Source organism: Fulmarus glacialis, unplaced genomic scaffold (assembly GCF_000690835.1).
Source record: "Fulmarus glacialis isolate BGI_N327 unplaced genomic scaffold, ASM69083v1 scaffold27092, whole genome shotgun sequence".
Taxonomy (NCBI): domain Eukaryota; kingdom Metazoa; phylum Chordata; class Aves; order Procellariiformes; family Procellariidae; genus Fulmarus; species Fulmarus glacialis.
Window position 1 is genome coordinate 19,192 of NW_009200181.1, and position 14,050 is coordinate 33,241.

Below are 14,050 nucleotides of genomic sequence, written 5' to 3' on the forward strand. Positions count from 1 at the left end.
TGTAGGGAAGAAATTTCATGAAAGGTAAGTTAATCCAATCCCTCTAGTTGCCAGATGCTCTTCTCTGAAGTGCAGCTCTAAACAGCCTATAGGCACTGTGGTTTTTAAAGATGTCTCTGCGGACCAAGACCTGGTGATTTCTTTGTTCAGAAAATTTCTTCCCGCTGTAGCTCTTTTCTCAATTAAACTGATTCAAAGGTTCCCACCACACAGCCAGAGAAAGAGTCTGCAGAGAAGTGGGAACCTCTGAGACTGCTCTATTTACCCCAGTCCTTCCTGGACCAGAAACATTCTTACTTGTAATGACATTTCTATCAGCATCAGCAGCTTCTTGATACCAATCCAGACAGGCTTCCCTTTGACATTCTGTGCAATAGTGCTGCGTTCCTTGTCTTTGAAGTTGCCCAGGAGCTGGAGGGGAAAAAAAATTTAAAAAAAAAAAAATCAACAACAGGAGATTGTCAGTGGGAATAATGCTACCTAACTCGGGAAAAAGGGAATGAGAAGCTAGAAAGCATTTTCTAGCTTAGAAGAAAAATTTGTTGCAATATATCTAGACAAGACAAAACACTTAAATTCTTTTATTCCATAATGGTTCTTTTTGTATCATCTCTAATCAAACAGTTAGTGATTCTTTTTTATGATCCATTCTAGGTTTTCTCCAGATTAGAGTCTAGAAGGAACACAGTGGCTCATGCCACAGTAAGTTTTCAAAACTGCTGCAAGAGCATCTGTGTCTTTCAGGCTTTGGTGATACTATCATTGTGACAATTTTGCAAGTTTGCACAAAAGATTCGCCTTGTTTATTTTAACAGCCTTCAATATTCACTACAATTTCCACTATGGCATAGAATAAGAAGCCATTAAGGGCATGAATTTATAAAGAACCTATAATCTCTTCAGCACCAAGTATCTTCATTTGATGTTGTTCCAATTCATGAGAGCTTGGCACCCTCCAGGCGCATTCAGTTTAAGTGTCCTAGTTATATTCATTACCCACTTCCATGCCCTCGGAATCTTTCAATCCACTCCACAAACTTTTTCCCTAGACCTATCATTCTCTCATTTTGCCTTAATTTATTGTTTGAAAAAATAACTCAGAGAAGCCTTAGAACTGTTATGTTATGACATAATGCTCAGTAGGACAGTGTTACCAAAAGCAGAGCTACGGCAAAATCACCCATTTCCAGCAAATTTTGAGCTTATTTGTCATCCTTGAACTTTTTCTCACCTCCAAAGCCTCCATCAGCTGCTCCCCTGTTGCAATGTTGGGCACGTGAATCGTAGTGCTAAAAGCATTCAGCATTTCCATTTCCTGCAGGACATCTTTGCGACTGGTGGTTCCAATGATTAGAAGCTTGCGACCCTGTCCACACAATGGAGTAAGTGTCAAGAGAGGAAAAACTAAAGAGGAACCACCTTTGGGAAGCTTCAGCTAACTACAAATGAAAAATGGCCACGTAAAAATACCACTTAAAATAAAATTAATAGGATTAAATCTCTCAGTAATTGAAGTAGTCAACATCAACCATACAAGACTAGGATCAGATTCTAGAAGTCAGATTAATGCCACCAACAGGGTCCAAAAATTATGGTATGCAGAAGACCCACCCATACTCACAGCTTTCCTACCTTACCTTTCCTTCTAAATTAATCATCATAAATAGCTGAATCCTCGTTAAATTTAAAAGCATGAGCAAACCCCCACTCCCAAAAGCTGAATTACAGATGAATTCTCAGGGGCACAGCCTGTCTTTAGAAATCCTGTGGGTACAGTGAATTCTCTGCCACCGTACAGACTGTTCCAATGGTTTTACAGCTCACACTTTAAAAGCAGAGGTTGCCGTAAGTTTGTAAGACTTCCCATTGCCAGTGTGGTTGTATAAAAGGACAGTACCACGTCTGGCAGCCTCTGAGTTCAAACCGACAGTGCACACACCAATTCCAAGTTGGCCTGAGCAATAACAGGGTTTATAAATAATAGAGCAATGAATGGAAAACATCAACTGCCAATAAAAATCAACGTTTGTTCGTTCATCTTGCAAATGCCATTTCAATGCTATTTGAATTTACCACGCAGCGTTCACTGATAAATGTTGGCTGTTGGAATTATCAGCTGTGATCAGTCCCTTTTCCAATCCAGCACACAAGGACCTGGCCAAGTATTCTCCTCATTTGCTGTACAGAAGTTTAGCTGACGCTCAGAGATGAGTAAAGTTCTATATTTCAACTTCATGACACAAAACTCTGTTCATCATTATAAAAAAAACAAACCAAACCAAAACCTAAAATCTATCCCCACAGAGCAGCCAGAATTAATTTCGTAAGTGTTTTGCATTCCTTTGACAAAGGATGAAAACCTATTTAAACTTAATACATCTTCGATAAAGATGATACATCTTCGTAGCATTTGTTTATTTTTTCCCCGAGTGCCATTGTATTCACTGACTTTTTGTGTTTGAACAGATTACACTCCTGCTTTGGGTGATGGACAATGAGAAAGCACCAGAACGGGTAACGAACTCAAGTACTCACACTTCAAGTTTGTTTTTAGCCTAAGACAGCACAAGGAAGTAACGCCTGGCAGGTTGAAACCGGAGCGTGCCCCAGGTCACGAGCTTCACACAAAGGCTTTGTCAGGGAAACACTGTGCTAACACTTCTGTGTATTAATCACTGTTTACATCGCAGGAGGCACCACGCTCACCAACTCAGTCACCTCTTTAGAGGGGGAAATCCTCAGAAACCTACTGGGCAATTTAATGGGGAAAAGCAGCCAATTCCTGAACTGACGACAGAAATACCAGGTTTAAAACTGCAGTGGGAGTAGGGAATGCTTTATTACTAGACAAAACTCGCCTGCTGGTGGCACATAGCAAGCAGAAAAAGGTCTGAGTGTCTAAAAATGTCTGTAAGTAGCCTTGAGAAGGGCATACAATATCCGCAGAAAGCATAAATACAACTGTTCTGTAGGCTGCTGCTTTCACTATGTTCTGCATGTCCATGGCTTTACAACTGCTTGTTATTTGTTTCCCTTTTTATGGCCATTGTGTAGCAAGGCCAGGAAAATATTTTATCATTTTACTAGTTTAAGCCAAGTCTGAGCAATTCAGTAGGATCTTGCATGCGAAGACGAAAAAACAATGCACTCAGTGGAGAGTAAGTGAATGGCATTTGATCCTCACTCCTACAAGAAGCATAAATTGAGGAATTCAGAAAGCCGCATCAGGTGCTCATTTTCAGCTAAAGCACTTAATAGATCAAGAAGAATGAATGATGCTCAGTAATCAAAAAGCTTTTTACCTATATGCAGACAACATCTCAGTGGTCCTCATCTTTGGAAGGGGCTGATAAAACAGTTTAAACACAGGCTTGGAAGCTGTGTGAAATGAGTCCCTCAAGAACACTTGAACCATAACCTGCTCGTGAACCACAGAAGTGTGGTACAAACACCTCTGACATTTGCTCTGACGTTACAAGTATTCAAGGACAAGGTTAAAAGGTGCCTTCAACTTGCAAAGATATACTTGGGATAACAGCACATGTGACAACAGAACTGATGCATGTTTAAAATCTTCCGAATGCAAAGACAGGGATTATCAGCAGATCTGATGGAGAAAAATTTCACCTCAATTCTGATTTACTTTGCTTTCATGGTTGCTCTGTATTTCCTCAACACACTGTCCTCAGTAAGTTTTTGTTCAATTCATAAATAATGCTGATGTATCTGATATTACGTATGCTGTAACTCAGTAAAAAGTATAAGCCCTGTAAGAAGAATTTCTGCTATCTGATTCAAAAAATTGTAACAAGTCATATGCATGCTGTTAGGCACCTTCAAACAGTTTTCTCATTATATAGGTAAGGTATTAGGGTACAAAGGAAGCCAAAGACAGACTCTTGAACAGAACTGAGACCTCCAAAACATGCACCAACCCCCTCTTGCAAGCACAAATCCATGCCACGCTACACCACCAAGACCAATCCACTTAACACGCTATAGCAATTCTTTTAAAAAATTGTTTATTACTGTATGTAACTCTCAAAATCCAGAATACCTTGGGTAAGGGACTGTGTTAATAACAGTTTCCCATGAACTATGAGCATTCTAGGGGGGAAAAAAACACTCAACTGCAGCCAGCAAGGCAGTATCTGTTCCCAAAATATAGCTAACAGCATGTGTACAGTGCCTGGCACAGCAGATGAGACATCAATCAAGGGAATAACAGCTTGCAGACTCACTGCTTGAAGGATGCTACCTGAGCAATTTCTACACTAATGAAGCCCATGCTTGATTGCAATAAAAAATGGAGTCTAGTTTGGGGTTTCATCAGAGACTAAAAGGTCTCACCAAGAAAGGATGTAAGCAGCTCGGAAACGTAATTAGCGAGGTGAGTTTACCTCCTGCAACTTCAGGTGTCCACGTATGGTCTCATTCTCTGCATTTCCTTCTTAGTTAATGGAGCCCAGATGACATGTACCTCCTCCCAGAAAAGCTGCCTACACTCTGGACTCATACAGCAAACTATTTTCTAAACAACTAGTTCAGTCATAGAAAACCAAACCGCTGACAGCCACATTTAGTCAGATGAATCCCAAACTTGCTGTAAATCAGGCCAGTGGACAATTACTACACACACAAAAATGACTATAAATGACTTATTACCATTTCAGAAAGCCACTGGAATCGGTCATTGTGGCAAGTTCTGTGAAAACACCAGCTCAATGCTAAACCTTACTCAAAATGCAGACACTCAGACATTTTTAGAATGGGAAGAGAGTAAAACAAAAGTCATTATTCTACCGTATGAATCCAGGGTGCTCTTTAAGACACTATGCAATCCTAGCCATTTCAAATACAACTTCAAATACATCACCGAGTTGGAGAAATCAGAGGAAAGCAATGGGGATGGTCAGAAATATGGAATAACTTCCCTAAATAGACTCTTGATAAATTAGTAAGGTGTAAACAGAGTGGTCTACAAAATCATAGACAGTGTAGAGGAGATGAGGGAGAAAACTGCTGTTTCTCAAAATAAAAACTAGGGAGCACTACATGAAATTATCAAGCATCAGTTTTAAACTGAGCAAAAGGAGGTTTACTTTCACCATACAGTTCAGTTGAACTCAGGCAAGCACAACACTAAGAACGGCAAAAGCTTAACAAGGTTCAAAAGCAACAGGACAAGTCAATAAAGGTCAGATCCATCAGCAATTTTTTATTAGATATCTCTGTTAGGATCCATGCTCAGGACCCTGATGACCGAGTGGTTGAAAACTCCTCAGAACAGATGGCTACTCTGCAAAACAGTTCTTAAAATTTTTTAACAGCTCCACCCAAAACATTCTGATTTTCTCCCTGCTTTCTTGAAAAGAAGCTATGCGCTTCAACTTGCTACCTTTAAACTTGACCCACTGGAAAACCAGTTAGCGTAAAACAAGCATAATCTCTGCTGTATCAATTACTAAAAGAAAATGAAGTGTCAGGAGTCCCTTGTACTTTTCAAAGTTTCAGGCAACTTGCTCAGCAAACAAATGGAAAACCTGCAAGTCAGAAATGTTTTGCCCCAGGCATTACCACAAAAGCAAGAAAAGCCATCAAGCCAAACTGAAAAAGCTGCCCTCATCCAACTACTCTGGTGATATCCTCTGGTGACCACACATCCCAGGATATCACTGGATTTATTCTTGCTATTGTGAGAGGAACTGCTGAAATGCCCCCATTTTCAGAAATATTCACTTTTTTGATCCTTAATTTCTACAGCAGCCATTGCAAAGGCAACGTGCCATGTGTTCAGCCCATAGAAGATCAGGATTCAAGCTGAACTTCCAAAAATCAGGCATAACAAGAGAGTAACTACCAAGTAAGGAGAAACCTGGCTTTTCAACAGCTTAAGATCATTTGGTGTCAGCTCATCACCAGGGCAGTTCTAGGCCTAGTTCTTCCAATCAACAGAGATTAGATACAGGCACATCACTTAAGTCTGGAATCATCCTGCTCATTTTTAGGCAATAAAAGTGCCCCAGTTCGGAGCCCAAGATCCCTCCATACTGATGGGACGATACACAGTAGAGAGGTGTGTGTCTTGCCCTGCTGCCTTCTAGAAGTGGGATAAACCCAGATTTCACCTCTCTACTACAGGGATTTTATCTGAATAAAGGATATAATCATGCAGAGAACTATGGGACTCAAAAATCAATAGAGGAGGTAGTTTTAAACGACTACATTTTCAAGAATTATGAGATTGATTCTTCTAACACAGTATTCCCTTCCTAATGGGCACCATACTATTACATTGACTACCAAAGACAAACTAGAACGTAAAGGAATTACATAGACTCTGCTACAAGCAAATGGAGTCTCAACATGTGAGTGGAGTCTCAAATTACAGAGTTTCAGCAAATCTAGCCAGCCCTAGGCAAGGGGAGTTGAGGGGAACTTGAACTATGCTATAAGCAAGTATTGGTGGATCCTGAAGTGCCTCTCTCGGTCACCCACCAGACGTTCACTCAACTTTCAACCCTTGTATATTTTTATGCATGTGTTTTGGGGTATCAACAATTCTTCACACGTAATGGGAGAAAACACAATTCCCCAGGTTTACAAGTATAAAGGTAACATCACTGTTGATTGGAGCTGCTTCCAATTCACACCAAGTGACGTGGAATCAGGAATGCATCTAGGATTATATCACACAAGGAGATTATTCCCCCTTTTCCCCCGTCAACTTTTATAAATCGGCAAAAGCCTCCAGTGTCCTGGAGGGGAAAGGGGCTGGGGGCCTCTGGGAGCAGTGGAAGGGTATCCACAAGAGTGGTCGAGAGCATCTCGCTAAGCCAGACATTTCATAACACTGCACAAATTGTACATCCAGCTTAGCGCGGGGATGCTGCAATGGTCTTTCACCCTTTGAGCCAATTGTTAGCTTTTCACAGGAACCAGCAGGGAAGCACATGTGAAACCTCTGTGGGGCTGGTGAGTGTCTCCATGCCTTGTGTGACTCTGCATGTAGATGAAGCAGCTTCGGCTTTTGGAGCTGCTGCTGCTTAGTTCTCAGAGAAGTCCTTTTCTCCCGCTTGGCTCCCTGCTGCGACAGTCCTTTTCAGTCTTTCTATCCCCCCCCAGTCTCTTCTCCTGCACAACACAGCGAAACTTGATTGAAATAAAGACCCAAGAGAACATGGTTTATTTTCTTCTCTTCAATCCACTTTAGAAAAGCTTTTTAATTGGTTTAAAAAAAGATGCTGAACAAAACGCAGCGTTTTTCAGTCTTCTTGAACTAGTAGTAATAGATACCACTATTTAAGCACTGCTGAGTGGAACTAGCAAACATGAGCTGTGACCAGGAATTTAAAGCAAACTCAGAGGTGTTTCTATTTTTTTTAAAGTCTAATGCGTTTACTCTCAAAACTTTTGCAAAGTACAAACAAGCCAGAAAGCCCAGAAAACCAGAAGCTTCAAGTATTTGCCCTTCCCACACCACGTTAAAATAATATAGCCTCAATAGGAAGAGGGGAGTCTGGGAGGGAGCTTTCATAAACCAATTCAACAGAGACATATACCTCAACGCATAATTAATAGGATTTCATCCCAGAAATGCTCCTCTTACACATGTAGCCTACAGTAATTGTAGGAAGCTGCTTGCACATTAAGTATACTCTCTGCAAGTGATGTGACAACACCGTGTGAATACATAATCTGGGCAACAAAGATGGGAGCAGCAGAGCTGCGCTGCTGAAACGCACCCTCCGCTTCCCACCCACTCCTTGTTTGCAGTTTCAACTGCTTCGTTGTTCCCCGTTTCTAAGCTTTTCACATCAACTCCATATTTTGGGCCCCTCTGACAAGTGAAACAGTGAAGAGCCTGATGGCAATGGAGAACAGGTATTGTCTCCTCAGCATCTTGCCAACGATTTCTCTCAGCACAGGGACATGCCTGGCATGTCCCAGGACACTCCGTTTTTACGAGGAATGAACCTAAACCATGATCCCAATCCCACAGAAATTCCTGTTGGTTTGACCTCATGGAGCAGGTTAGTACCACCGATGCTACTCATGTACATTTAAAGTATATATCTGCATCTCAGATTACAACAAAACCCCTGAAACCAGCCATTACTTCCAAATAAATTGCTCCCCAAGGGAACTAGTCATCTCAGAGAGAACTTGGAAGGGCGTTGATTAACCGGCAGTATTATTTCCCTCGTGGGTTTCTCACTTGAGCTTAAAAACCCCAAGAGTCTCCATGCCCAAATTCAATCTTTTTCACAGTAAACATTCACAGCAGAAACGGCCTTTTCCTGCATGACTCTACCTCTTATACACTGTTGGTTTTTTTAATGAAAAAAAATCCCCACATGCCATGACTATCACAGGGAGCTCACGAGAAATAAGCAAGCTAGGAAGAACCTTGTCATCAGAACTGCCAAACTAGGTCAGCCCAAATTGTCCATCTAACCCAACGTCCTAATTTCCATAGTAGCCAATAGTGGACACTTAGGAAAAAAAAGAAAAAAAAAAACCACATCATCAATCAAACAGTGACATTTCCTCAGAAAACACTCTCTCTACCCTCCAACAATTTATGGCTTAAGTCACCGTAATATTGGCTGTCAACCCAAAGTCTTCCAGCCTCAAGGGCATTTCAAACATTGCAAAGTACAAATCTCTAGCAACATGCATAAACTTGGCAAATATCTGAGAGCTTCAAGCCCTGCATCCTGCTTTCAGGGAGACTCGGGTGCCAACAAAAGTGCATCTAAGCAGCAAAATACAGAGGATGCAATGATAAAATGGACAATTTAATACTTTAAGTTCCTTTGACAACTGAACCAAATCAAGTCCTATTTCCCCCTATTGATTTATAGGAACAATCATTTCCTGGTCCTGTGGAAATACCTAGCAATAGGTCAATGATTACACAAGATTATGATGACCAAAAATGGTTGTGCTGTTGCATACAGGCAGCCTTTCTGTTCCAACGTATGTGATAACAGAATCCAAGTTTCATGTTAGAGACTTCACACAGCATAGAAAGCTCACTGGGAAAAATCTTTGTTCTCCCAGGCTGACAGTCACAAGGGGAACTTCAGGGCCTGTGGCATTACAATTTAGTTCAAAGTTCTATACTTGAAAGGTCTTTTCACCAAACTCTCTAATGAAAACAATACTCACGCATATGTTACTGTTTCCAGGATATTAAAAATGACAAAGAAATTGAGTTCATCCAGGCTGTGCTTCTCCGCTTTTTCCTGACACCAACTTTCAAGGTTTTCCTGTTAGTACGTTATTTATGCATGCAGATGCTTTCACACACACAGCAGAATTCCAGTGAACGACAGGAAAAATGGCAAACAAAAAAGAAGAGTCCCTGCCCGCTTCTCTAATTCAGTGCAAGCTTCATAAACATTATCGCTTGTGATGTTCTTAAATCTCATCAAGCCAGAAAGTGCAAATAGGATCAGCATGACATGTAAGATCTTAAGCTTTCCTCACTCATTGTAATTAACACCTGATAATTTCAAATTAAGAACAAATTAAAACCCTGACATGCACAATCATACATTACTTAGAAATTGATTTTTAAATAAGGAGGGAGCACGTCGTCGAGCCAGGGACTGATTTGGACTAAACAGTTCCTTAGTTAATCAGAAAGCAGACAGTTTTGCATGTTTAAGTTTTACATGGTGAAGGTTAAACTTGTTTCCTTAGTCAGTATTTCTAGGGCTAACTGCAGAAGATTTAGCCTTGAGTAATTAGATAATTAAAGTTGAATCCTTTGTGGTTATCCTAGAAATGTCTAACTGAATGAACAGCAGCAGGCTAGGATTAACTTGACTGAATCAGAGACAATAGCACTAATACCACTGGCAGCACAGCAGCTATCAGCAAGACACAAAGCTCTCCACTGTCAAAATTATTACAGGAATAGGGCATCTCACCCCTCGATTACTTTCTTACCTGAGGGGGGGCCTTCTTTAGCAGTACAAGAAGGGCTTGCAACACCAGATTAGAGAACCGTGGTCCAATTGGGACATAATCTGAAATGAAAAATGCATTTTAATGCCCACTAAGCAAATGCACATTTAAGCCACTACACTGTATCAAAAACAGTTCAAGGTTCCCGAAGTAAATGGTTCCACATCATTTCCAGTTTGCAATATTTCAATATTGCAAATATTTCAATATTTCTGCACAGCAGACAACATAGCTTTTTTCATTGTCCTAACTCACCTAGAAGTCTCTCAATGTCATCCACAACAACACAGCTGAGTTGGGACTTGTATGCATCATCAAAGATCTATAAAACAGCAAAATGACTCATTATTAAATCTCAGCAGCAAAACTACAATAGTCATGATAGGACCTGTTGACGTGTTTTTAGCTAAACACAGCAGTATTTAGAGGAATAAACAGAGAATGAAAAAGATAAGTACCAAGAGACTAGACTCTACCTGCATTTAATAAAACACTGCCATCTCAACAAATTCAGAGCTCAGTTTTGTTCATTTACCCCATAAACTTTGCAAAAAAAGCCAGCTGCCCTGTGTTTAATTGTAAGCAATGGACAAAATAGAGCACCATTCCTCTGTTTTTTGGAGCTGGGGCAATACTGATAATATAACAATACACACACAATACCCCCACAATTGTAATCCAATTACGAAGCTTTTCTACCCCGGCTGGATATTGGTTACTTTTCATAACAGCATATTACAGGGAGAACAGACCTACTCAGGTACGGATCGAGCCTCCACATCACCCTTGATAGAGCAGCAAACCAGTGTCCTGCAAAGCCTTGGACTTAAACAGTAAGTAGCACTACGGACATCAGTGGTACTGCAGGCCTATCTCCAGCATACGCCGATTCAAGTGAAGTCCAAAAGGCTCCTTTTTGAATCTGAATTACAAGCTGGGCTTCCAGCTATGAGCACATTGCTTCTTTTAGAAGCTATGCAATCCTGCAACAAACTGATCTTAGAGTAACATTTCACTTACATGCTTCATTCAGTATTATTCAGCTAGAAGAGTAAGTGCTGGCTTGCTTCAGTGAATGAAATCTCCTTCCTTACACCTGGCTACTTGAAATTAAGATGTTTCTGTTCCCAACTTGCTTCCATTCCCCCTGCTCCCTAAGTTGTTAAAACTTTTGTTTAACTAAACATTACCACCTCAAAACTGTTCCTAGTCTCATTCAGGCAGGATCTGTTCTTTCCAAGTGCAACCCTAAGACCTTCCTGCCTTCATCTTTGCAGACAGAGCTCCAGACTTGCTCATCACAGATCAGGTGTTTTGTTCCACTGTTAGTCATGATTACATATCAGACCCAATTGGGACAGAGCCTTGAAATTTTCCGTGAGTCACTTAGTGTCAGTGCCACAAAAACATTCATTCAACTTTATAAATAAATATACGCACAGGAATTTAGGACCTACAGAGAGCAGAAAACACGATCACAAGGTAATTTACTTTTCCATCCACTAGAGAACGTGGAATTGGATTGTAATCAAGCAAAAGAGTAGGACGCGTAAGTACCTTCTTCATAGCTTGGCACTTGGCCGTTTCAGAAAATCCGATCATCTTATCAGGAGAACAGATCTTGATAAAGGGAAAGTTGGATTCTTCTGCTATTTTTGCTGCTAAAGCAGTCTTCCCACTGTGGGGGGGACCTGAAACAGGACAAACATAATGAAAAAACAAGGGAGAAAACAGCTCTGGTAAGCCTCAGCGTGGACGATATTTGAAGCACATTTATAATCTCATGCAGAGGTATCTGCATTTTGAAATGACCTTTTCTTCCACTTGCAGAAGGAACACACTAACTCCTAGTGCAATCCAATCCTCCAGATGAAGGAAATTAATGCACCTATTTGAGCACATGCAGACTGATCTGCCATGAAACCAACACAAAAGACAAAAGAGGACATTACACATTTTGTAGGACTGGCCACTGCACCAAAATTAGCATGTGTTTGTATTTTAGAGAAACTTCTTGAACTACGTTTATGCCCCTTCTAAATATGATTTTTGCAGGTACCGTGGCAAACAAGTCAACAGCACAAATGCCAGGTTTGTTACTTGCCTGAATTCACAGCAGAATAATTCAAACGGAGATCAAAGACACATCTTAATCTATACACCCAATACAAATTTGGAGTGCAAGAAGGTATTGCATACAAGCAATATGTTGACCAGAAGCACACAGAATTATTTAGGGGATCTATTCAAGGTAAATTTCAAAGCTACAGACCACTAAGCAAATGGTAATCCACATTTTTTGACTTCAGGAAAAGAAAGAGGGCAGCGCTAAATAACAAATTCTACTCCAGTATCTGTAATGTAGATATTGGAACTAGTTTCCTAGACTCTTCATAGTCAGTAACAGTCTAGATAGAGGGCAATCCACCTCTGCCTAACCGCAGACACTTAAATGTGGCCAGATGAACTGTTGTTTGAACTCAGCTAATTACACATTGATGAGCTCTCCAGTGACTTCAAAGAAAATTTAGACAATTAACTCAGCTAGAGATGTTTGCACTGTAAAACGTCCACGTTTAGGTTATTAACTGGGTACATTCACATCTCCGTTGTTCCAAGAACAGGATTTCTCTCAGGCTGAGAAGCCAGTTTTAATATCTAAAGCAATTTCACCCAAGTAAACTGAAAGAGACCAATTTTATTTTTCCTCCCATATGTTTCTTTTACGTACAGTTGCAGGATATAACATATGACTATTTGGGCAACTGATAGGAATAGTTTACAGAAGTTGCTTGGGTTTTTTTATATAGAGATTTTTCTTAGATTTACCTTCTAGAAGAACGCTAACCAAAGGAGTGCGGTCACTGTTCTTAGTTTGTTGAACAAGCAGCTCCCCATCATCCAATACCCTTGTTACTGGATCACCCCACTTAATAATACCATTCATGATGTAGCTTGCATAGTCTTCCTGGTTGGTTCCAAACGCCTGTATTAAGAGAGGAAAAAATTTTACCAAGAAATTTTGCATCACATCAGAAAAAACATGAAACTATTAAACATCACCAAAGGACCAAGACTCTGGAAGATGCTTAAGTGAGACAGTACTGGAAGACCTACTGGTGAGACACAACATTTCAGTTCAAAGGACTGAACACTATTGGAGACCATGCACATTTTCGTATACACTGAAAACAAATTCTAATCAGTGCAAGTTGCCAATGGGTTCTGAATCCATGCCATTTAAAGACAATTCTCAAAAATGAGGCTTAAACCTCCTACTACAGTCCTTATTAAAGCTGTCATCTATTAACTGAAGTAGCCTAAAAGGGAGAGTGTACATATGACAAGGAGAGGAAATTCCAAGTTGTTCTCTTTATTTGTTCTATTCCTTTTTATGATTCTTGCATGCAACAAAAGGTACAAAACAGAGCCTTAGCACTGCAGGCAGAAAGAGGCTCCCTACTTTCATTCCTACAACACAGGACACGGTATGTCAGCCCACGGCGCACCATTGCATGTCTCATCCCAGAAGGAAGTTGCTACCTCATGTTATTAACTGTACTGGGTGACTATTACAGGAGTTATACAGCGCCTACTTACTGGTTTGATATCATTCTCCAAAGATGCAAAGAAGTCTCCTCTTGTCACACGCAAGCTCTCTGCCTTCTCCATATCCACTTCCACTTTGTTGCTGGCCTAATAAAGGCAATAAAAGACACTGAAGTACAGTAGTACTGCAACTTCCATCCATGGATCCAACCCTGTAGTTAGTCTGCATTAATAAGAAAAATGCTTCTTAACAGGACATTTGTTGGACATATGCTGGATACCACTGGAGCAATCATCATCTTCACAGAGCCAGATCCATATGCCAGCCCCACGAAGTCATTAAGTAACAGTTGTTCCACTCCACTGGGTGAAAAGCTGAAGTGAAGAGAATGGCCATGACCCCACATTTCAGAGAAGCCACCCCAGCTAAGAAAGGATGGAAGCTCTGCACCATCCTTGTTGCTGCTGTGTTACCTTGACTACATAAACCAAGGGACAGTGAGGCTCAGACCGGTGCCCAGTA

The 14,050-nt window shown here is 40.7% G+C and overlaps 1 protein-coding gene across 1 annotated transcript in view; it reads right to left on the reverse strand.

Annotated features, from left to right (window-relative positions):
* The window catches only part of LOC104073665 (vesicle-fusing ATPase-like), a 23,739-nt gene extending 10,069 nt beyond the window's left edge, over nt 1-13,670 (reverse strand). The window contains exons 1-7 of the mRNA XM_009573517.1: nt 13,579-13,670; nt 12,808-12,964; nt 11,536-11,669; nt 10,234-10,300; nt 9,961-10,040; nt 1,232-1,366; nt 298-411 (exon numbers count right to left, since the gene is read on the reverse strand). Coding sequence (XP_009571812.1) covers nt 298-411; nt 1,232-1,366; nt 9,961-10,040; nt 10,234-10,300; nt 11,536-11,669; nt 12,808-12,964; nt 13,579-13,650 — 759 coding nt within the window. The 5' untranslated portion in view covers nt 13,651-13,670. The remainder of the gene's footprint in view (nt 1-297; nt 412-1,231; nt 1,367-9,960; nt 10,041-10,233; nt 10,301-11,535; nt 11,670-12,807; nt 12,965-13,578) is intronic.
* Between the last annotated feature and the right edge of the window lie 380 nt (nt 13,671-14,050).